This window comes from Triticum aestivum, chromosome 1B, assembly GCF_018294505.1.
Source record: "Triticum aestivum cultivar Chinese Spring chromosome 1B, IWGSC CS RefSeq v2.1, whole genome shotgun sequence".
Taxonomy (NCBI): domain Eukaryota; kingdom Viridiplantae; phylum Streptophyta; class Magnoliopsida; order Poales; family Poaceae; genus Triticum; species Triticum aestivum.
The window spans coordinates 100,410,118-100,435,608 of NC_057795.1; the positions used below are offsets into that span (position 1 = coordinate 100,410,118).

General features: G+C 43.7%; 1 protein-coding gene and 1 long non-coding RNA gene across 2 annotated transcripts in view; both read left to right on the forward strand.

Moving 5' to 3' along the window:
* LOC123077449 (uncharacterized) overlaps positions 1-9,767 on the forward strand; it is a 121,063-nt gene extending 111,296 nt beyond the window's left edge. Inside the window, exons 2-6 of the mRNA XM_044499732.1 lie at positions 8,445-8,740; positions 8,849-9,035; positions 9,258-9,300; positions 9,541-9,588; positions 9,675-9,767. Coding sequence (XP_044355667.1) covers positions 8,445-8,740; positions 8,849-9,035; positions 9,258-9,284 — 510 coding nt within the window. The 3' untranslated portion in view covers positions 9,285-9,300; positions 9,541-9,588; positions 9,675-9,767. The remainder of the gene's footprint in view (positions 1-8,444; positions 8,741-8,848; positions 9,036-9,257; positions 9,301-9,540; positions 9,589-9,674) is intronic.
* Positions 9,768-11,482: 1,715 nt separating this feature from the next.
* LOC123110124 (uncharacterized) lies at positions 11,483-15,432 on the forward strand. Its single transcript, XR_006453168.1, has 7 exons — positions 11,483-12,265; positions 12,767-13,108; positions 13,325-13,370; positions 13,965-14,058; positions 14,147-14,751; positions 14,905-15,002; positions 15,090-15,432. It is a non-coding gene; the product is annotated as an uncharacterized lncRNA (long non-coding RNA).
* Positions 15,433-25,491: the final 10,059 nt, after the last annotated feature.

A 25,491-nucleotide genomic window follows, 5' to 3' on the forward strand; every position in this document is an offset into this window, starting at 1 on the left:
CCTTTCAATTTTTTAGAAAAAAACAATTGGATCCTTTTCAGTATTTTAGAAAAAGCAATCAGGTCCCTGCCAGTGAGCTCGTCACTGGAGCCGGCCGGCGTTGCTCTGGCGAGCTCGAGGGCATGCCGGCTCCTGCATGCAGCGTGACCGAGCTCCAAGTGCCGCATAGCCCCGTTCCAGAGCTGCTGCATGCGGCACACTCGGAGCTGGAGGGCCGTTGCAGCCACGATGGGTGACACCATGCCCGGCCAGCTGCTTGCCGCTGCCGCTCCTTCCCGCAGTTTGCAGCTGCTGCTTCTCCTTCCGGTTGTTGCTATTCCTTGCGGCTGCCGCTCCTTGCTGTGGGTGCTGCTCCTTGCTGTTGCTGCTTGTCGCTGCTCCTTGTGACTGTTACTCTGCTCTAGCAGCCAGGGTGCCAAGGTCCAGGCAGTAGAAGCATGAAGAAATTCTCCCCGACATCGCCCATATTGCCATGGTCGAGCTGTTGCGCATCGAAGCTTACCTGGGCGAGCGCAGGAGTGGAGGAAAGGGGCGGATAAGTCTGGGCGTGGCGGAGATGGGCACGGCCATGGTGGCTCGATGTAGGCTGTGCGGCAGCGACGCTGGTGAGAATGGCCAGCCTCGGGAGAGAGAGTTCAGGGAAGGAGATGGGAGATGAGAGTAGAAAGAGAAAGAGAGGGAGAGAGAGAGAGAGAGCTTACATGTGTGTCCCATATGTAAGTAATGGTCAAACAAACGGTCAAAGCTGATGGGTGGGCCAACAATGTCATGAATATGGTTAAAAGTTAATAGTTGAGCAACTAGTGTTTTTGGAACATCCAACCAAAATAGTGGTAGCATTTTGAGAAATTTAAAAAGTGATAGTTTTCCATAACCCTAACCCGAATTACGGTAGCTTTTTGCTATATACTCTCGAAGCTTGGGTGTAAAGCTTCCCTGTATTGTCGTAACTGGCCACATGGCATATCCGCTGATCTCGTGCATCGGCTGAAGTGGTTTGACTCCTATAAGTAATAGTTAGAGCATACTCCGGAGGACCTTGATACGGAGCGTACGTCCATTCTTAGGGAAGGACTATGATAACCATCACCTATGTGGCAGTTAGCAAAATGACTGAATGAACCCCCTCCCTCCGATCCCATCTCCTCCCAGTCGAGCTCCCTCCCATCAATGTCATCTCCTCTTGAATGACCCCCTCCCTTCGATCAGACTTCCATTGCACGTCATGCAGTCCCACCCAAGAAACCCACTTCTCCCATGCATCATGTGTGTCCCACCCCGAGAAAACAACCATCCACGTTTGCTGCATGATATTTTCTTCCATGTATGTGATTTGAATCTACGACTCCTTGGCACGAAGCACACCACCACAACCAACTCACCCCCAGAGGATTTGTTGCTCAATTAAAGACAACTAACATTTTGACACCTTTTTATATAACCGCGTTACTACAGAAAGTTACCATGCTTTTTTTATCAAACTTACCATGGTATTTATACACAAGTTATTAGGTCTGCATTGTGTAAGTTACCATGCTATTTACATAAAAAAATTGGGGGAGTTGTTCACCCCTCTCCCCTCCCCGCGTAAAAGTTTGTGTTTGTCGGTAAGATATCATGTATGTGGTGCTTAATATATCATGGTATTTAAACAAAAGTTATAGGGGTATGTTTCAATAACTGCTAGGGGGTATGTTTCAACTTTTGTATTGCTCGGGTCCAAATTACCACAGTGTTTTCACCTAAGTTATTACTCCCTCCATCCCAAATTACTCGTCACTGAAATGGATGTATCTAGAACTAAAATACATCGAGATACATCCATATGTGCGACAAGTAATTCATAACGGAGGGAGTAGGTTTGTGGTACGTATATTACCATGTTATTTACACATAAGTTATCGGGGGTATCTTTTCAACAATTTCTTTCCCATGGTCAAAGTTACCACATTTTTTGTACCTTGGTTCTTAGATCTGTGGTGCGTATATTACTATACTATTTACACACAAGTTATTGGGTAGCTTTTCAACATTTTTCTTTCTAATGGTCAAAGTTACCATGGTGTTTGTACGCAAGTTATCATGTCTGTGGTGTGCATGTTACCATGCTATTTAGACACAAATTACCATATGAATATTTTCGACAATTCTCTTCCCAATGATCAAACTTACCACGGTGTTCCCAAGAGCCTGTTTGGGACTGTTCTGCTCCACTAAAATCAGCTTCACTCCATTAATCCACTTTGGAGCAGTTTCATATAGGAGTTGCAGCCCCACCAAAAGGGCAGGTTATCATGTTTGGTTTCCAGCTAGCTACAGCTTTAAGAAAAGGAAATTTGGTGGAATGAATCTATTTGATTGGGTGACATGGGGAAAAACAAAGGGGCAGTGGTGCGAAATTTTGCTCCAACTCCAGCTTCACAAAAAACAGGGAGTTGTACCCCAAATTCTATATTTTTGCGGGACGGTATATCATGGAGCTACCTTATTCGGTTTGTGTTTTCTAAAACGAAGCTGAATTTTAGGAAGCAGAGCAGTCCCAAACATGCTATATCATCGATGCAGAGGTGTCTCCTTTCTTTAGGTACATAGGACATCCGGCACTAGGATGAGTTCGTCACTTCTTTCCTCATAGAGTACACATGTGTAACATGGGAGGTGAATATTTTTCCTTGGCAGAAGGGTTTGTACATGGTAGTCTGGCAACATAATCAAGTCCGGCAACATAATCAGCATATTTGTAGGGAAATGTTTACAATCAGTGTGCCGGCGGAACATTGCGCCGGCCCGCTACACGCGTGCCATGCGAACATGGGTCCCACACATGTCTTTATCCTAGCACTGCTCGTCCACAGAAACTTATCCCTTACATCGTCTTTTCTTTGTCTTCTTTCATCTGCTCAAACATCTTGCCCGCCTGCATGCCTCCTTTTCTCTCATACGCGTTGTCGCATCCTAGCTCCGGTGAGGCGACCACCGGCACACCTCTCCTGCACGGCCATGCTCCAAGAAGGTGTACAGTCGTCAACAGCTCCGCCGCAGTGAGTGTTGCCATGGAGTTACACGAAGCAAAAAAGAAAAAGCTACAACCGGCATCGGCAAAGACGTCACAACGCTGCTCCGGGAAACAACCAGCATTACATCCTGCTACAGCCCGGCGGTGTGCCCCCGCAACACCGCCATGGAATCCACCACCCCTGGAAGCCGCAACCAGTTGAGTCAGAAGCTGCAACTGTCGTTGAATTTTGCTACTACCGACGATAGATTTGCTACATCCATCATGGCGAAGCTGCGACCTACTACAGCGATTCCTTTTTTGTTGCAAGGTCCTTAGATTTTGCTACCACCGGCGAGGGATTTTGCTACATCCATCATGGTGGAGCAGCGACACGTGACGACGGCGAGATGAATTGCTGCAACCGTCATCAATTTTGCTACAACCGGCAACAAAATTTGCTACAACTAACTGACCACTTCGCGTGTTGTGACAGCGACGACAATGGTTTTTGCTGCAACCATCATCTTGTTTTGCTACGACAAGCTAATTTTTTTGCTACAACCTATTGGCCATACTGCGCCTCACGACTGGGAGACGACCCGTTCTTTTTTGCAGCAGCCGTCTACTTTTGCTACTACCAGCGAGGTCGAATTTTTGCTGCAACCGCCATCTACCATCGTCTACTTTTGCTAACCTGCGAGGTCATTTTTTTGATAAGTTGCAATCGTTGACATGAAATGGTTCAACCCTATATTTGAAAAGCTTCAACCCGGCGACAAAAAGCTAGAACTGGCACCTCACCATTGATGCAATGGCGGCACTCCTTCGTCGGAGCTACGACCTTCACCGGCAGGAGCTACATGCAGTGGAGCCAGCGAGAGCCACGACGAACTGGGGTGCTGCAACAGGGCGGGCCATGCTGGGAACAAGCGACGGTGACGCTGGAGAGGAGCTGGCGGCCGGTAGGATGTCCTGGAGATGGCGCAGTCGAGGGCGGCGGCTGATACGTATCCAACGTATCTATAATTATGAAGTATTCATGCCATGTTTATAATATTTCCACATGATTATGGTATGATTTGATTGGAACTAACCCGGACTGACGTTGTTTTCAGCAGAACTACCGTGGTGTTGTTTTTGTGCAGAAATAAAAGTTCTCGGAATGCGCTGAAAATCAACAGAGATTTTTTGGAAAATATAAAAAATACTGGAACAGAAATCTACCAGAGGGGAGTCCCGAGGGGCCCACGAGGGTGGAGGGCGCGCCCCTGTGCCTTGTGGACTCCCCGTGGGGCCCCCTGACCGATGCCAACCTCTACTATAAATGCCCAAACTTCCAAAAAATAACCTAGTCTGGGATTCCGCTGTCGCAAGCCTCTGTACCCACGAGAAATCAATCTAGGCCCTCTCTGGCACCCTGCCGGAGGGGGGCCATCATCACCGGAGGCCATGGGGAAGGATCTCGGAGGGGCCATCATTGCCGTGAAGGCCAAGGACCAGAGGAGGAACCTCTCCCCATCCAGGGGGAGGCCATGGAGGAGGAAGCACAAGGGGGGGACCTCTCCTCCTCTCTCTCGGTGGCGCCGGAGTGCCATCGGGAGGGGAATCATCGCCGCGGTGATCGTCTTCATCGACATCACCATCATCATCACCATCCTCATCTCTTTTACGCGGTCCACTCTCCCGCACCCCGCTGTAATCCCTACTTGAACATGGTGCTTTATGCCACATATTATGATCCAATGATGTGTTGCCATCCTATGATGTTTTGAGTAGATATCTTTTGTCTTTGGGTTGATTGATGATCTAGATTTGTATGAGTTGTATGTTTTATTTTGGTGTTGTCCTATTGCGCCCTCCGTGTCACGCAAGCGTGAGGGATTGCCGCTGTAGGGTGTTGCAATATGTCCATGGTTTACTTATTGTCTACGTTGCTTGAGTGACAGAAGCATAAACAAGGATAAGTGGGTCGCAGCGTATGGGAATAAAGGGGACTTGATATGTTAATGCAATGGTTGGGTTTTACCTTAATGATCTTTAGTAGTTGCGGATGCTTGCTAGAGTTCCAATCATAAGTGCATATGATCCAAGAAGAGAAAGTATGTTATCTTATGCCTCTCCCTCATATGAAATTGCAATAGTTATTACCGGTCTCGTTAACAATTGCCTAGGACAATTCCGCACACTGACCCATCATTATTCCACACTCGCTATTTATAATACTTAAGTAATATATTCTAACTTTATGATAGCAACACCTACTTTTATATTTTAGCTCTCCAATATCATGCAAAGTTATCCTCTTCATATCCACAACGTAGTTTTATTTCTCGTTTCTAGCTGGAAGCAAACGTTCGGTGTACGTAGAGTCGTATCGGTGGCAGATAGGACTTGAGAGAATATTGATCTTACCTTTAGCTCCTTGTGGGTTCGACACTCCATACTTATCACTTCCACCTTTGGGAATTGCTACGATGATTCCCTACACTTGGGGATTATCAGTGGCCGACGACGACAAGTGCGGCGGTCGGTAGCGATGTGGGTGGCCTGCAAGCTGGTTGACGTCTGGGAGATCAGGGAACTACTCGTGATGAAAATATGCCATGTTTTTTTTAAACTAGCGAAAGTAGTCGGGGGGAAGAAGGCATCGCGGGGCTATTAGCAAACAAATCATACGTACCCAGTGCGACCAGACAAAATTTCGACAGGCGCACTGCTACCTCTTGTGCTTGCGTTGGTTTTCCCTTGAAGAGGAAAGGGTGATGCAGCAAAGTAGCGTAAGTATTTCCCTCAGTTTTGAGAACCAAGGTATCAATCCAGTAGGAGACGACACACAAGTCACTGAATACCTGCATAAACAATCAAGAACTTGCAACCAACGCGATAAAGGGGTTGTCAATCCCTTCACAGTCACTCGCAAAATTGAGATCTGATAGAGATAATAAAGTAAATATTTTTGGTATATTTGATGTATAGATTGGAAAGTAAAGATTGCAAAATAGTAGATTGGAAACTAGCAAGATGTAAACGAGATTCAATAATATGGAAAAGAGACCTGGGGGCCATAGGTTTCACTAGTGGGTCTCTCGAGATAGCATATATTACGGTGGGTGAACAAATTACTGCCGAGCAATTGATAGAAAAGCGCATAATTATGATGACATCTAAGGCAATGATCATGAACATAGGCATCACATCCGTGTCAAGTAGACCGACTCCTGCCTGCATCTACTACTATTACTCCACACATCGACCACTATCCAACATGCATCTAGAGTATTAAGTTCATAAAGAACGGAGTAACGCATTTAGCAAGATGACATGATGTAGAAGGATAAACTCAAACAATATGATATAAACCCCATCTTTTTATCCTCGATGACAACAACAATACGTGCCTTGCTGCCCCTACTATCACTGGGAAAGGACACCTCAAGATTGAACCCAAAGCTAAGCACTTCTCTCATGGCAAGAAAGATCAATCTAGTAGACCAAACTAAACCGATAATTCGAAGAGACTTGCAAAGATATCAAATCATGCATATAAGAATTCAGAGAAGAACCAAATAATATTCATAGATAATCTTGATCATAAATCCACAATTCATCGGATCTCGGCAAACACACTGCAAAAGAGTATTACATCGAATAGATCTCCAAGAACATCAAGGAGAACTTTGTATTGAGAATCAAAGAGAGAGAAAAAGTCATCTAGCTAATAACTATTGTCGGGGATATACCCCGCGATGTAACCCGGCCGGAAGTATAACCCGGCCGGACTTGGCGACTCACTAAGTGACCCGCCCGATCCTGGCGACTTATGGGTGACCTGGCAAGCGGATCGGAGGAGCGACAAGACCCGGGGGCCCAGGAGGCTTAAGGCCCAGAAGGCCGGCTTACGTTATGATAGGCCGGCTTAAGAGGAAAGGCGTGAGGAGTATCTCCCTTATAAGGAATCAAGACCCGGACTTGAATCCGGCTTGTAGTACAAGATGGGCTAGTCCTACTAGGACTCCACATGTAACCCGCCCCTCTAACTTATATAAGGAGGGGCAGGGCTCCCCAAAGGGAGAGGCAAGAAGAAACAATATCTAGGGCTAGACACAAAGGGGGAGCCGGCTTACGGCAACTCTTCTCATGAGCATAATGAGACCTAGCCACAAATAGCATGTAGGGTTGTTACCGGATGATGTTTCCCGGGGCCCGAAACTGTCTAAATCCTTATCTTGCGTATTGCGTCTCTCGTCCCGATCAACCCCTCTCAAGCTACCACATAGATGCGTTGGCCTCGCGACTAAGTCCTGGCACTAAGGACATCTGACGTGTTAATTCCACGATAGTTGGCGCCCACCGTGGGGCTCGCGCACGGTGGTGTTAAGTTCTTGGAGGGATTCTTCCCAGGGTTTCGAGAAGCTCGTGATCGTTCAGATGAAGAAGAGTTAGCACAAGATCGACTCCGAGTTCATCGGACGAGGTTAAAAGAAGGAATAAATCCAGCGCAATAGTAAGTTGTCTTTCCAAGTTTTTTGCTACAGATGGAAAATTCTACGGCGAGACCTGGATAAGGTTTTGTTTGGATCTGCTATCGGTGTGGCTGCTATGCATCGCCGAGTCAGACAAGAATTCCTACAGCTACCGTATGCCACGTAGTACCAATCCGTATCAACGCATGCGTGAGTGGGCTGGAATCAAGTCCAGAGGTCAACCACGACCCGGAAGAGGATAGGATTATGGGCACGGACTCCGTCGCTGCGCCTGGCCGGCTTTCACCTCGCACCTCTGCCTCCGGCCGGTCGCTGGCCCAGGTCGGCTCTCGCGTCTCCGTGCCTCGAGTGTTTGCCTCGGCAAATCCGCCTGCTGCTGGTGTGTGCCTCTGAGCTGCCGCCTCTATTACTGTGGTGCGGCCGCCCTTTCAAATCCAGAAATAAGAGAAAGAGGGATGGACAAGCCTCCTCAGAGCTCAGTGACTCTCAGCCGTTGGATGCGATCTCTTGATGCGTTTTCGTCCGTTCGATCGAGAGGTGGGAGGATCTGGGCCGTCGGATCCGGAAGAAACACTATTGGAATGAATAGTAATAATGGCAACACATTGTAAATACCATGCCCCCACCAGGGCATTTCGGTCATTTCGCCTGGGGGGTATAAAATGGGGTCGCGCTCCTGTGGCGGAGACCTAGCTGCCGCCGCTTCCTCCCGCACGCCTCCTCCTCTCTCTCCCTTCCTCCCGCAGCCGCCTCCCTCCCTCCCGTGCGCCTCCTCTCCTCCCCCCGCCTCCCTCAGCCACATCGCCGCCGCCACCACCCGCCTCCCCACTCGGACGAACCCCTCTCCTCTTCCCCCGCCTCGCCTCTCTCCCTTCCCCCGTCCAAACCCTAGGCCCGCGCCCGCCGGCCGCCGCCGCCGCCGCTTGCCCAGGCCATCCTCCCGCTGTGAAGGAAGCGGCCAGAGAGGAAGGGCGTCGCCAGGTGTGCATGTGCCTCCGCGGATTCGTGCCACGATTGCCGGAGGCGTGGGCGCCACGGGTCACCTCTCCAGATCGGTGGAGGCCAAGGGCAAGGGCAAGGAGGAGGGGAGAAGAAGACCTTCGGCCAGCTGCGGGAAGCCGCCGCTGGCGTCCTCCGCGGCATCCACCGGCGCCGGTGGCGGGCAGAAGCGCAAGTGCCACGACCACACGCACTCCGAGAACGTCGCCGGTGGAAAGTACGGCGCCTCCGGTGGCCGCTGCCACTGCTCCAAGCGCAGGTTAGTAGTCTAGCAGATTCGATTCACCCAGGGATGGATTTCGTTGTTCCGTTCTTCGCCTGCCGGTGTTATCCATGTTGCTAAAGATTGAATGAATGGAACCGGCAGGAAGTCCCGGGTTCGGCGGATGACTCGCGTGCCGGCAATCAGCTCGAAGGCGGCGAAGATCCCCGCGGACGACTTCTCGTGGCGCAAGTACGGGCAGAAGCTGCCTGTGGAGAATGCCCTGGACTCAGCAGTTGACGTAACTCGGTTGAGCTGCGGTGCGCTATATTTAGCTGATTTTATTGGGAAGGTGGGCACCTACCTGGAAAATAAAATGGCCTGGTTTATCCTGTATTATGGCCTGTCGTTGATAACTATTAGCTTACTATCAGGTCTGCACCATTCTAGATATCATCTTAACTTTTAACTTCTCCAAATGCAACATTGGATAACATAAATAGGATTTTTTTGTCAAATTATGAAACTGTAATTAATAGGTTCACCTGAATATTGATCTGTTTTGTTATTTTAGGGAAGAGGTATGAAATTCTCAACTTAGAGGGAGCATACACAAGGTATTCCATGCTTCCCATTCTCCTCATGTAGCAAAGGAACATCCAACCTGTCATGTGTCGATCACTAAGTAATAAACAGGAATCTGATGTTGGAAATAAGCAACTAGATATCAAAGCAAAAGGATCACGGCTCCTCTTACAAATCAGTGAACTATTCTAATTCTGGACTCTTATGGCCTAGATATGCCAAGCAGTCGCAATTGCTATTTTAGTCAAACTAAAAAAATATTAACTTTGCAGTGTAAGCAGACCCTTGAGCAAGAGAGCAACATGACTGCTAGCTTCCCTGTAAGTTCAGTATGTTTCTTAACTGAAAATATCATTCTGTTATCAAGTCATTCTCAATGTGTGCTGTTTCATTCTGGTGCCTGTAGGCTGCATTACAGGAGATGGATACGAAGTCCTCGGAGGAGGAATACAAAGCTCTACAAGGTGATGGAGCTGGAGATGTGTATTTCCAGTCTCTTGAAGAACGAATCATTAATATGAAGGTGTTCTGCCGATACTTTTCAGTTTGGTTGCTCCATGATTAATGCTAATTGATCTCTCTCTCTTTTTTCTTCTCATGGAGAAATACATATACGTTACTTAGAATAATGCCATGTGCAGTCTTAAGAAGCTAAACATCTTTCTCTGTAGTGAGTTTCTGAACTAGGCGGGATACCATGGTCCATGGGTGCAAGATAACTCATATATGGATTACCACGGGTCCAGTGCGTTTAAAGTATGTATATGCTTATATGCGTGGCTGCTGTTGGTACAACTTGACAACTCCATATAGAGGTATTAAACATTGAGAATCACAACATTTACCAATGAAATGACTAACCAACAAGGAACAAGTATAAGAAGAAAAGCTAAGTATTCTTTCCATTTGCTTCTTCCACCATTTGCATCTTTTGTAGTTAGCTTCAGAAACCAAAAATACAAAAATAGAATAAGGCCTCGCTTTTTATAATTTCATTTATTTTTGAATGCTAATTATATCAAAGGCATGCCTCCAAGAGGGTGAGAAGCTAGATGATGCTATTTATAAACGTTTTGCTCTCCACTGAGTTTATACAGATTCTATAAGAGGAGAGAAAGATCAGTTCGTCTTCTTGTATGATCGTCTCTCTCGGCAGTTTTAGGTTACAACTTACAAGCGTGTGTTTTAATGTACATGGTGTGGGCTACACAGATTTTCTTTGACGTGATGCAACTATGTTTGCTTACCCTTTTTCTTAAACTACAAACGAAACACGTTTCATGCAACATTGGAACAGGTTGATTCTTTATTTGTTCACACAGTACATAGTGCCACCCGTCGCTAACTACAATTTGTACAGATTTTGCAGGGATGTATATATATGGTCATGTTTCACTGGGATCCTCAACTGTTCCAGTTCGTATTTAGCAGGATCACATGTTGACCAATGACTCAAATTAATTTTCTCACTGATCCAGTTAACTCAAGAACTTGTGACCCAGTTCTAGGACAACTGTGGACTAAGGTACGCTAGCTGCTTGCATCTTTCAGAGGATGTAATTAGAGCCAACTATATGTGTATTTTATCCTCTTAGAACTGTTAGTATCCACTTAGGGGAGAAGTGCAAGCAGAAGCAGATTTCAATTTGAATAAGTGTGCTAGAAAGTGTGTTGGCAAATATTTGGTGCACTGTGATCTAAAGGAACATTGTATAGGTTGTTACAAATCCACCATAAACAGCTTAGCGATTCATGGACGACTTCCGCAAGCACACTAGATGCCTGAGACCAGATAAAATTATCATTTTTAGATTGGTAGTAGTCCCCCTGGGATTATTGTGCGCATTGCCAATTGGTGGTGGTCTTTGTTTTCAAGCAGAGTGTTGCTCTGTAGACATTACTGACTCTAATTTACTTTGGGATCCTGGTTTTCGCGTCTTGATTTTAGGGATGGAGGTTGATTTATCAGCGGTTACAGGCATGCATGCTTTATGGTGGCAAGCATTATATATCATTGAAGACTTTCCATTTGTTCAAGTTCCTGATATGCTAATCGGTAACCTTTAGGTATTCATATATAAAAAGTGTCACCATACAAGCAAATTACATTTATGTGATGATCTTTGAGTTTGATTCGTGTGTTTTATTTTGTAGATTTGTTTGGAGAGTTATGTCCATCCAAGCACCATGCTTATGTGGCCAGTGAGTTTGCATTTGTGTAGAAAATTATTGCTACTAAAAGAAATGAAATTGTTTTCTTCATCCTTGTTTCAAACCAACTAATAAACTAGATGCTTGGAAGACTCTTTTCACTATATAGTTCATGTATGCACCTCTACTTGATAATCATAAATAGTTTGATCACACCATTCTTTCAAAAAAAAAGCAATCTACTAAAAACAACCAGCAGATGATGTATCTGAAGGCATTTCGTTTCAGGTGATATGTTCGTGACTTAATTTTGTGGCCTACACAACTAATGTAGAGGTTATATAAGTGTAGAACAGTGATTTAGGATATGATGTTTTTTAAATACCTTTCGCGAATGTTTGTTTGAACTCCGTTCCGAGACCACATACTTTAGGAAATTTTCTTATGTTTCAACCAAATAAGCTCTCAAAGGATTAGCAAGCACATGGACCATTCCGATTAAACTATTTGTTCTAGGTCACAATTGAAGTATTGATATGTTCTGCCCAACGTTCATTACACCGAGTCATGTATTTTTTTTTCTGAACATACATTATATTTTCTAGAAATTTCTCCTCTGTTAGAGAAACATATAAATTCTTCTGTCTTTTTATTACATGATACAACCTAAGGAAATTGGAACGACTGATTTATGTGGGAAACTGATGGGCTAAAGCTCAAAAGCTCACACCTGGATGTTTTTTGTCACACCTTCAAAATCGTGTAGAAGAAACGCTTACAAAAAGAAGAAAGAGACCTGGTTTGCCTTCCTTGCTGGCGTCCTTGTCATCTCCAACCCGCCCACGGGTATTGCAACTCCTTCCCATCTGGTTTCCTCCTATGAGATATTTTCTTCACTTGAGCTTTAGAAACATTTATTTAAGTGGTTACTGGTTGCTCCAGAAATTTGATATTAATATGATTTTGATATAGCCATGATGGCTCCTGTGTAGTTGTTTGGTTTGGTATTTGATTGTAAACTCTGGTTTGGTATTTTTAGTCGCATGTTTCAGTGGAAGAAAAAAAATAGTGTCAAAGTAGAATGCACATCGTTGTGGCATAGTCGACTATGTCGTATGAGAAGATTTGATCAGATGGTCCTTTTTTATTCTTTCTGATTTTCTATAGATAGTTGGGTTTTCGGATACAAATATAATTTTAGTAATCCCATGAGTTTTTGTCAACGTGTTCATTTCTTTTCTGCGTTTCCAGGCATGGAAGCACATTTTTCAGTGCTTTTTTGTTTAGCTCCATCCTATTTCTTACCACATGCTATATGTTGATTAATCCTATATGATTCTTGTGCAGGGTGCTCAAGGGGTTCGGCCAAGTCGGATGCCAGGCGGTGCGCGCAGCTGAGGAGCACTGGCAGCAGGCGCTTGATGCGGCGCTCCCCGCGTCGCCGCTGCTCATTCGCGGCTCCTCCTCCTCCCCAACGGATCGCGACTGAACCTTCCTTGTGCCAGCACCTCGTGGCCATGAAGGGTGGCTGAGCCATCAGGAGCGGCGGCGGCGGCCTGCTGCGGATGCTGCTGCGGCTCCCTCCTCTTCCTCGTCGGCTTCTACCTGCTTTGTGCCGACGCCATGTACATCGTGTCATCCCGGTGCTTCTGCTTTCCCGGGTCGCAACTCTTTGGTGTGCTCGACAAGGTCCGTCTTCTCCCAGTTTCTCTCTCTAATCCCCAGTGCTCACATCTGGTCTGCTCTTCCATGTGTACTTGCATGTGGCATTTTTTGGTATCTTCAGGTTGGGTGCCCAACATGACCATGATAGCTAGGTTGTTCCCCATGGTGTATGTGTATGTTCTTCTTGCTGCGTGCATACCTAATCTTCCGTCTTCTTTGTTTTGTTGGTTGGCTTTGCAGGCCAGGACACACATTCTGGAGAGCTCCTTGGTCAGTCCATCACGAGGTATGTAACTTCACTAAGATCATGCATGGTCCTTATAAGCTAGGGATTACACTTCTTCATATTAACTGTATTCGAGCCATGAGACACCACTTTTGTTGTTAGAATGATGCAATGCAATGATGATTCTGACATATGGATTTCGTATGAAGGCTTTTCCGTAAACAAATGAACACTGTAAATTTAGTTAATGTGTTTGTAGATGATCTTATTGGCTTGCCACGGTGTAATAGCAGATAACACCGACCCAATTTCAGTAAGTTGTAGTGCAGTTGCTTGGTTTGCTGCTGATTTGCTGCCTACTACAAGGCGATCGACAACCTTAAGGCCATTTCAGGTTATGTTAAGGAGGGTTCGCAGTGAAATGTATGATGGCCTGATATTTAATTTTATCATATCTTGGATAAACCATCAGTATAATCTTATGTGCCATAAATTATGTTTTGTATTTTCTCTACTAATAAGGTTGCGTCTACAAGTTTGTGTACAACATTCTAATTAGTTAGAATTTCCTTGGATTTCATCGCGTCTCTTATAGCTCCAACATTTTTTTCCGGCCCATGGAAGTTTTAGACAAGTTCTTCTCTACCATTACAGAACCGGCAGCTACCGGATTCCTTTTGTGCTGCTGGAAAGGAGGCACATTGTTCCCATGCTCGTGCTCTATGGGTAGAAGCTGCAAATTCTGGAGGTCTTTTTCTATGGTTCATGTCTATCATAATCGCATCCTTCTTTTACGGTTTACATAGACATCTGATGTTCGCCTTTTCTTATATCAGGTATCAGACGAGGGTATTCGAAGAAGACACCATGAATGGCAGCAGACTCTACCGCTTCCATTACAATGGTATTCGAAAAAGATACCACCTTGTGGCCTTTCCTGTTTCCTGTGACTACGACTTCCAACTCTTTAACTGGGATGGTGTCAAAAGAAATTCTGTAACTGGGACACAATAAAATAAATTGGTACAACTATATGGATTCCTTGGTAAGCTCATGATTCATCTGGCTAAGCAGTCTTAGTAGACCGCCAATGTTGTGTTATTAAGATGCAGGTTTCAATAACCTTCATGTTTGCGGCTAAAATAATGTAGTTATCTCGGTAGTCTAGGTAGATTGAAATAATTGTTTATCCTTGAAGCAAATCAACTAAACAACTGCCAGTAGATGATGAGGTGCCTTCTGCAAACAAAAAAGCTAAGCTCTAAGCGAGTATTTTTAGGCGACCTATCTTTTTCGGTGATTTGTTTAATCCTTCCTCTGCTCAATTGATGTGAACCACAAACCTTGCTCTGCTAAATTGATGTGAACCACAATCCTTGCTCTGCTCAATTGATCTTCCCAGCAAATCAATGAACATGTGCCCACAGGGACACAGTCAAAGGTGCGCCTGTCAACTTAATGGTTTTCATCCATAGTGCTTTGCCATTATTTTTATTTTTATTGTTTTTCTCATTTTCCACTGTTGCCCATTCTTTCTAGGACCAGTATATACATCATGATTTTCTTTTTATGTAATTGTTATTTATACTTGAAGCAAGGTATCTGAAGACCTGATGGGAAATGAGGAGGTGCCCTTTGCAACTAAAAAGACTAAGTTGGAGACCAAGTGCCTTTAGGCAACGCGCCCTTTTGGTTCGTTTGTTCGGTACTTTTTTTGCTAATTTACTGCTCCCTGTGGTATATATGTTTTGATTTTTGTTTGGAATTCTATTTCTGCAGGATCGTAGCGTATTAGTTGCGGATGTGCAGAAAATGCTGATTTAGCGGATGGATTGCCTTTTCCATCTGGGATCGCTTTTGTTGCGACCTGTCGCTTATAATAGAGTGATCTGTTTTGCTGATCCTGGCCAAGTGGAATCTACTGTCTGTCAATGTCCAAATGCTGCAGTCAATAGTTAGTGTGACATGGATCTTGACTAATGTATCCCATCAGTTTAGCCGTGTGTTGCTAGCTGATGTGAAAGTATGTGTGATTACCATACTTATTATGATTATGGATGTTGCTACATGTTTCATTAGCTAAATTTTACCTATGCATTCTGCCTGTGGATGCCATTTCCTCTGTTCTTGTATGTGTTTATACATGCTTCAGATTTGGATCATATAAAATGCCCTTTTGGGAATGACTGAGGTAAGTTTCACTGGCATCTTATAAGAGTATCAAGCAGGACATACATGCCATTAACTCTCATGTCAGTAGTTCCATTCACAAAATGTCATGTTGCCTTGCATTTGATATATAATTGCCTTAGCAATTGCAATGACACTGGCAAATATTATCTTATCCCAGACAGCGGCAATGCTCTACATTTAGTGTATCTTCAATGTATGATTATTTCTCTCTGGGAGCACTGATAGGTCTGCTTGGCCGCTGGGACAATACGCTGGACCAGGCACCGTGCGCCAGGGCGCACTTCCGATCTAGTTCTTATTCTGTACGAGGCCACACCTCGTGCACCCTTGTGCCTGCTAATGAAGGTATGAGTAAAAGAGATTAGTATGGCCGGTTGGAAGAAAAGTCAGAAGATCTGGGTGTTTGTTGTTTAAAAAAAAAGGGCGTGCCATGACGGCGTATCTAGCCGCATGTACTGTGAGCGGCCACTAGGCCAATGAAAACTGTTGTCACTACTGTCGTTGCTGCATCCCACACAAGGCCAAGTACTGATAGTATTTTTCTCTGTTCAAAGGTTAAAAATCGCAGTACAAGACATCCTGGACAGATTCTAGTGGACATTTTATGTCTGTTATTCAAATATATCAGGTGATATCTATCCATTCAAGTTTATTTTATTAAACATATTGTTTACATCAAAGAACAAATACACTGGTCTATGGTATTTTTTCGCAGGACCATTATTTATTACAAAGGTGTCACAAAAGAACGTACGCCAATATTATTTTTGCGCTAGCATGTTCGTGCCGTGTTCTGGACGGATGCGTGAGCAAGTCGCCGCCCTCGCTACATCAACGCACGCAACGGACTCATCGTCTGCACCCGTGGCCGACTCACTCGCGTCCTTGCCGTTTCCAACACCCTGGCCGACTCGTCTGCGTCCTTGCCGTTTCCAGCCGCTGCGGCCGACTCTTTTGTCCGCGCCGGCTTACAACGCCAGTGCCGACCTTCCCCGGACGCACCAGCTTATAAAAACTGCGGCCGGTTTACCCGTGAGTGATTTCAGTTTCACCATAAGATGTCATCAACTCCATGGCGGATTATTTCCAGCCTAACATATCAGGTGATATCCATCTAAGATTATTTTATTAGCGCAAAAAGCAATCACTTTGGTATGTACACCTTTATGTGCAGGACAATGATTCATCATAAAGATGGTGTAATGCCATATTCATGGAGTGTGCGGTAGCATAATCATGCAACGGCATCGGCGACCGCTTACTATTCAACAGGTGGGTGCAAGCCGCCGCCCCTGCGGTCTGATCTACATCAACGCGCCAGCCGATTCACACGTCTGTGCCGGCTTACAATGTGACGGGCGACTTACCCGTCCACCCCCGTGGCCGACTCGGCGTCCGAGTGGCTTACTGCTCCTGCGGTTGACTTGCTCGTCCGCACCGGCTTACAACACTGCGGCCGACTCATCTGTCCGCTCCCGTGGCCGACTCACCCGTCATTGATTTCAACCTTACCGCAGTGATCATCAACTCTGCGACGGATTAATTCCGGCTCAACACATCAGGTGAAATCCATCCAGTATATTTTTATTATATATTGCTTTCTTTAAAAGAGCAATTACTCTGCCTTGCAAGTTCTCCAGTGCAGGACAAGTTATGTCACTGAGATGTTGAATGACTCATACCGGTTTATATCACGGTCAAATATGGAGAGTCTCAAGCCAACTCCTCGAGTAGTCTTAAAACTCAGGGGCTACAGTGACATGACTCGGGAACTCCGGGTCATGGGAGGGGATGATAACCCGGTTCCGGAGGACACTACCATACTGATGAAAATTCCGGTTTAAAATCCGGTTCAAGAGACATCTTTCTCCCGCAAAGCTTTGAAGTTTTCAAAACCGGTTCAACATCCGGATCAAGGTAAATTTGTCCTTTACAAAGCTTTGAGGATCTCAATATCCGGTTTAAGAAATTCCGGTTCAAAACATGGATATCCTGCTTTACGGCTTATTTTATTATGGTCACTTGGGGGCTTCCTGCTCATCGGGCATAGCTATCAGTACCCTCTTGATCGGCGCAATGCCAAAATTTGTACGGTCATTTGGGGGCTTCCTGTTCAAACATAGGTCGTATTCGAACCAAAGAGAACATAGCTGTCGATACCCTTTTAATTAGCAAACTGCTGAACCTACTTGGGGGCTTCTTGATCGTATCCGAATCATAGCTCAACCCCTTTGGGAATGGACGTGGATCATATTCGAATCAGCGTTGTTAAACAACTCTTATGGTCACTTGGGGGCTTCCTGTTCAAATATAGGGCGTATTCGAACCAAAGAGAACATAGCTGTCGATACCCACTTGATCGGCATCGCCAAGCCACTGGGGGCTATATGATCGTATTCGAATCTTAGCTTAACCCCTTTGGAACGGTTTACTGATCGTATCCGAATCAGAAGCCTCAAAAAGTTTTATTCTATCTCTGGTAAAGTTTATTGTAGCCACAATTACTTAACTTGAGACCTTTTGGGGATTATATCTCAAATGTATATAAGTATTTTATGATTAACCCGGCTTGACTTTTGACTATAAGTCGCCAGCTTATGACAACCATCATTTATATGGAAGCATTGGCTTCTAAGGATTGGGTTATCACCCTTATTACACAGGTCATATAAACCGGCAGTACAAATTCAATATCACTGTGGTCATTTGGGGGTTTTCCTGTTCAAACATAGGTCGTATTCGAACCAAAGAGAACATAGCTGTCGATATCCACTTTGATCGGCATAGCCAACGCCACTGGGGGCTATATGATCGTATTCGAATCTTAGCTTAACCCCTTTGGAACGGTTTACTGATCGTATTCGAATCAGAAGCCTCAAAATTTTTATCTATTTTTATACAATCGCAAGTATTTGAGTTGTCACAAATATCATATGTGCCGGCTCTTACAGAGTTGAGTTATCAACTTCACTGTCCGGGTCACATAAGCCGGCGGTATCATTCAAAGGATCATAGGGATCTTGTGATCTACTTGTGTGCAGGATAAGACTACATTTGGGTGGTTACCCGCCTTGGCTTTTGACATCAAGTCGCCAGGGCATATGTTGTTTAAACTCTTTGCAGGATTTGCAGAAATATGCATATAAATGATTAAGTTTAAGCTCATTACCAAAGTTGATGCTTCAAAATGATAATCTGTTCTGGATTTTTTCTCAAAGGCTATAAGCCGCCGGGTTATAAAAATTCCGGCTTACAACGGAGGCGTATTAAATCGCCATTGGCCAAGAGCCGCCGGGTATTTAAACTCTGGATTTACTTATCAACAAATGAGGTATTCAAAGTCGCTTTGGCGCAATGGCTATTATTTTATTAATGGATATGATTTATTCTACAATGGAAGGAATAGTCTCGAGTCGCTGCAGGCTTACGACCCGGCATTTGGGAGCTACATTATTCAAATTGAGGTTACATCAAATCTGCAAGTCTCATGTCGCTGCAAGCATGCACCATGACACTTGGGGGCTAATGCAAAGTCATTTTTGCTCACCTCATTGAAGACCCGACTCATCACATCGTAATGAGCCGGCCCTTGGGGGCTACCAATTGCTCCTGTCAACAATTCAAGGTACACAAGTCTTAATCCATTATATTGACAGGTCCACTACTCAGTTGGTCGAGCACAAAGCTCTCAACCTTGTGGACATGGATTCACGCCCCATTATGGGGGTTACATTATATGATGTTCTTTTCAAAGAAGTATATATAAAGTACCAGCTCAATATTATCTTACTGAGCCGGCCCTTGGGGGCTACAGGTTGCTGTTCAAATCTACATGATCATATTTATAAAGTCCCTGCTCATTATTGTATAATGACTCGGCCCTTGGAGGCTACACTGGTTGATGTTTTTATGAGCGTAAGGCAATTACAAGTCCCAGGTTGCTGCAAGCATGACAACCCGGAACTTGGGGGCTACCTATGTGGAATATTCAGTTTATGACTAATGATTGATATGAACAAACAAGATTTCTTCTTTGGTTGCAACACTTATATTGGAGCAAGTCTTAAGCTATCACTATGTTCTCCTCTTAAGACTTGGGGGCTACAGGTATTGTGCATATATAAAGAGGAACATCTTCAAATTATCAGTTTTGAGCAAATCAGGAAGATCAATTACATGACCCGGTGTCAACAACAATTACTACTTGACATCATCAGTCTTTATAACCCGGAGTTTTTGGGTAATGATAAACTGGCAAGTTTTATATCTTCAAGCCGGCTGAATATCAGATGAGTATTTGAAGACCAAAATTATTTAACCCGGCGCCTTGGAAGCCAACTCAAGTGGATTATTCTTCACAGTATTTTTCTGTGAGAAACCAACATCATCAAATTGATTGTGAAGCTGGTCTATTGACCCAGATTTTCTAGAAGAAGGAAATGACAAGGACTTAAGGATGTCCAGGTGCCGGTTTACAAGAATTTTTAACCCGGAGCACAACCTGTCAAATTTGTTCTTGTGTTTATTTTGCAGCATAAGTTTACCATGGATAAATCCAAACTAAACTTGGGGGCTAATGTCGGGGATATACCCCGCGGTGTAACCCGGCCGGAAGTATAACCCGGCCGGACTTGGCGACTCACTAAGTGCCCCGCCCGATCCTGGCGACTTATGGGTGACCTGGCAAGCGGATCAGAGGAGCGACAAGACTCGGGGGCCCAGGAGGCTTAAGGCCCAGAAGGCCGGCTTACGTTATCATAGGCCGGCTTAAGAGGAAAGGCGTGAGGAGTATCTCCCTTACAAGGAATCAAGACCCGAACTTGAATCCGGCTTGTAGTACAAGATGGGCTAGTCCTACTAGGACTCCACATGTAACCCGCCCCTCTAACTTATATAAGGAGGGGTAGGGCTCCCCAAAGGGAGAGGCAAGAAGAAACAATATCTAGGGCTAGACACAAAGGGGGAGCCGGCTTACGGCGACTCTTCTCATGAGCATAATGAGACCTAGCCATAAACAGCATGTAGGATTGTTACCGGATGATGTTTCCCGGGGCCCGAAGCTGTCTAAATCCTTATCTTGCGTATTGCGTCTCTCGTCCCGATCAACCCCTCTCAAGCTACCACATAGATGCGTAGGCCTCGCGACTAAGTCCTGACACTAAGGACATCTGACGTGTTAATTCCACGACAACTATGGACTCAAAGGTTTGTGCTAAACTACTCACGCTTCATCAGAGAGGTAATGGTGTTGATGTAGAAGCCCTCCGTGATCGAATCCCCCTCCGGCAGATCGCCAGAAAAGGCCCCAAGATGGGATCTCATGGGTACAGAAGGTTGCAGCGGTGGAAAAGTGGTTTCGTGGCTCCCCTGGTGTTTTAGGGTATAAGAGTATATATAGGCGAAAGAACTAGGTAGGTAGAGCCATGAGGGGCCCACGAGGGTGGGGGCGCGCCCTCCTTCCTTATGGCCTCCTCGTTACGTCTCCGACTTCATCTCCAAGTCTTCTGGTTTGCTTTCGGTCCAAGAAAGATCATCGCGAAGGTTTCATTCCGTTTGGACTCCGTTTGGTATTCCTTTTCCGCAAAACTCTAAAATAGGAAAAAAAACAGAAACTGGCACTGGGTCTTCGGTTAGTAGGTTAGTTCCAAAAATAATATAAAAGAGCATATTAAAGCCCATTAAACATCCAAAACAGATAATATAATAGCATGGAACAATCAAAAATTATAGATAGTTGGAGACGTATCAAGCATCCCCAAACTTAATTCCTGCTCGTCCTCGAGTAGGTAAATGATAAAAACAGAATTTTTGATGTGGAATGCTACCTAACATATTCATCAATGTAATTTTCTTTATTGTGACATGAATGTTCAGATCCAAAAGATTCAAGACAAAAGTTTAATATTGACATAAAAATAATAATACTTCAAGCAAACTAACAAAGCAATCATGTCTTCACAAAATAACATGGCCAAAGAAAGCTATCCCTACAAAATCATATAGTCTGGTTATGCTCTATCTTCATGACACAAAGTATTTAATCATGCACAACCCCGATGACAAGCCAAGCAATGGTTCATACTTTTGATGTTCTCAAACTTTTTCAATCTTCACGCAATACATGAGCGTGAGCCATGGACATAGCACTATAGGTGGAATAGAATGGTGATTATGGAGAAGATAGTCTCACATCAACTAGGTGTATCAACGGGCTATGGAGATGCCCATCAATAGATATCAATGTGAGTGAGTAGGGATTGCCATCCAACAGATGCACTAGAGATATGAGTGTATGAAAGCTCAAAAAAAGGAAACTAAGTGGGTGTGCATCCAACTTGCTTGCTCATGAATACCTAGGGCACTTTTGAGGAAGCCCATCATTAGAATATACAAGCCAAGTTCTATAATGAAAAATTTCCACTAGTATATGAAAGTGACAACATAGGAGACTCTCTATCATGAAGATCATGGTGCTACTTTGAAGCACAAGTGTGGTAAAAGGATAGTAGCATTGCCCCTTATCTCTTTTTCTCTCATTTTTTTATTTGGGCCTTTTCTCTATTTTTTATGGCCTCTTTTTTTTTTCTTTTTCTTCGTCCGGAGTCTTATCCCAACTTGTGGTGGAATCATAGTCTCCATCATCCTTTCATCACTAGTACAATGCTCTAATAATGAAGATCATCACACTTTTATTTACTTACAACTCAAGAATTACAAGTCGATACTTGGAACAAAATATGACTCTATATGAATGCCTCCGGCGGTGTACCGGGATGTGAGGTGATTCAAGAGTGACATGTATGAAAATTATGAACGGCGACTTTGCCACAAATACGATGTCAACTACATGATCATGCAAACAATATGACAATGATGGAGCGTGTCATAATAAACAGAACGGTGGAAAGTTGCATGGCAATATATCTCAGAATGGCTATGGAAATGCCATAATAGGTAGGTATGGTGGCTGCTTTGAGGAAGGTATATGGTGGGTGTATGGTACCGGTGAAAGTTGCGCGTACTAGAGAGGCTAGCAATGGTGGAAGGGTGAGAATGCGTATAATCCATGGACTCAACATTAGTCATAAAGAACTCACATACTTATTGCAAAAATCTATTACTTATCGAAATGAAGTACTACGCGCATGCTCCTAGGGATATAGATTGGTAGGAAAATGCCATCGCTCGTCCCCGACCGCCACTCATAAGGAAGACAATCAATAAAAAATCATGCTCCAACTTTATCACATAACGGTTCACCATACGTGCATGCTACAGGAATCATAAACTTTAAGACAAGTATCTCCCAAATTAACAACTACTCAACTAGCATGACTCTAATATCACCATCTTCATATCTCAAAACAATCATAAAGAATCAAACCTCTCATAGTATTCAATGCACTTTATATGAAAGTTTTTATTATACCCATCTTGGATGCCCATCATATTAGGACTAATTTTATAACTGAAGCAAATTACCATGATGTTCTAAAATACTCTCAAAATAATATAAGTGAAGCATGAGAGATCAACAATTTCTATAAAATAAAACCACCGCCATGCTCTATAAAGATATAAGTGAAGCACTAGAGCAATATTGTCTAGCTCAAAAGATATACGTGAAGCACATAGAGTATTCTAATAAATCACGATCCATGTGTGCCTCTCCCAAAAGGTGTGTACAACAAGGATGATTGCGGTAAACTAAAAAGCAAAGACTCAAATCATACAAGATGCTCCAAGCAAAACACATATCATGTGGTGAATAAAAATATAGCCTCTAGTAAAGTTACCGGTAGACGAAGACGAAAGAGGGGATGCCTTCCGGGGCATCCCCAAGCTTAGGCTTTTGGTTGTCCTTAAATTCTACCTTGGGGTGCCTTGGGCATCCCCAAGCTTAGGCTCTTGCCACTCCTTATTCCAAAATCCATCAAATCCTTACCCAAAACTTGAAAAGTTCACAACACAAAACTTCAACAGAAAATCTCATGAGCTCCGTTAGTATAAGAAAATAAACTACCACTTTAAGGTATTGTAATGAACTCATTGTTTATTTATATTGGTGTTAAACCTACTGTATTCCAACTTCTCTATGGTTCATACCCCCCGATACTACTCATAGATTCATCAAAATAAGCAAACAACACATGAAAAACAGAATCTGTCAAAAACAGAACAGTCTGTAGCAATCTATAACTTTCGAATACTTGTCTATTAATCTTCTGTAAAAAGAATCAACCTAAAATCACTCTTCTGTAAAAAATCACAGCTATTCCCGTGAGCGCAAAAGTTTATGTTTTTCACAGCAAGATCGCAAAGACTTCACCCAAGTCTTCCCAAAGATTCTACTTGGCACAAACACTAATTAAAACATAAAACCACATCTAAACAGAGGCTAGATGAATTAATTATTACTAAACAGGAGCAAAAAGTAAAGAACACAAATAAAATTGGGTTGCCTCCCAACAAGCGCTATCGTTTAACGCCCCTAGCTAGGCATAAAAACAAGAATAAATCTAGGTATTGTCATATTTGGTATGCAATTCTTTAATTGAACACGTATAACCCTTAGGAGGTTCTTTAGTTTTATCAATGGTCAAACTCCTAGGCAAGAAATCGAGAAATTCGTTTGTGGCAAAAGGTTCCTTAATGATATCGAACAAATTGGGGTGAACACTTATTGATTTGAGATCTTCATTTTCCTTACTAGAAGATTCATCCTTATTCTTAGGAACGTAAATAAACTTGGCAACTTTGGCAGAAGGAGGATTAGAGGTATTTTTAACGGCAGAAAAAGCGGAACCCAAGTTGGTAATAATATCCTCTAGTTTATCAATTCTAGTAGAATCTTGATCTATCTTTTCATTAACTATGGGTTCCTTTTCTCTAAAATTCTTAAGCGTAACTCCTACCTTAGATCCGTATTGAGTAATTTGATTATGAATATTTTTATCCAGATTTTCAATTAACTTTATAGTAGCAATTTTATTTTCAATAATATCAAGTCTCTGCATCACATGTTCCAAGGTTAAAATAGTTCCATTGACCAAGAGAGGTGGTGGGCCTAAGAAATCTATCATGGCATTATAAGAATCAAAAGTATGGCTTCCCAAGAAATTCCCTCCAGTAATGGTGTCAAGAACATATCTATTCCAAGGAGTAATGCCTACATAAAAATTGTGGAGAAGAACGGAAGTAGATTGCTTTCTAGTAGATCTATTTTAAGCATTGCAAATTCTGTACCAAGCATCTTTTATATTTTCTCCCTCCCTTTGTTTAAAATTGAGAACTTGATTATCTGGAGTACTGACAACGATAGGAGGACTAGCCATGAAGGTGAATCAAATGATATAACACACATGAGCACACAAGAAGCAAGCGAGAAGAGACGAACGGAAGAGGGGCGAAGAAAAGGCAAAGGTTTTCGAAAATCGTTTCACAAGTGGGGGAGAGGAAAACGAGAGGCGAATGGCGAATAATGTAATGCAAGGGAGAAGAGTTTATGATGGGTATTTGGTATGGCTTGACTTGGCGTAGATCTCTCCGGCAACAGTGCTAGAAATCCTTCTTGCTACTTCTTGAGCTTGCATTGCTTTCCCTTGAAGAGGAAAGGGTGATGCAGCAAAGTAGCATACGTATTTCCCTCAGTTTTGAGAACCAAGGTATCAATCATGTAGGAGATGATGCACAAGTCATCGAATACCTGCACAAACAATCAAGAACTTGCAACCAACGCGATAAAGGGGTTGTCAATCCCTTCACGGTCACGCACAAAAGTGAGATCTGATAGAGATAATAAAGTAAATATTTTTGTTATTTTTATGTATAGATTGGAAAGTAAAGATTGCAAACTAGTTGATCAGAAACTAGCAAGATGTAAACGAGATTCAATAATATGGAAAAGAGACCCGGGGCCATAGGTTTCACTAGTGGCTTCTCTCGAGATAGCATATATTACTGTGGGTGAACAAATTACTGCCGAGCA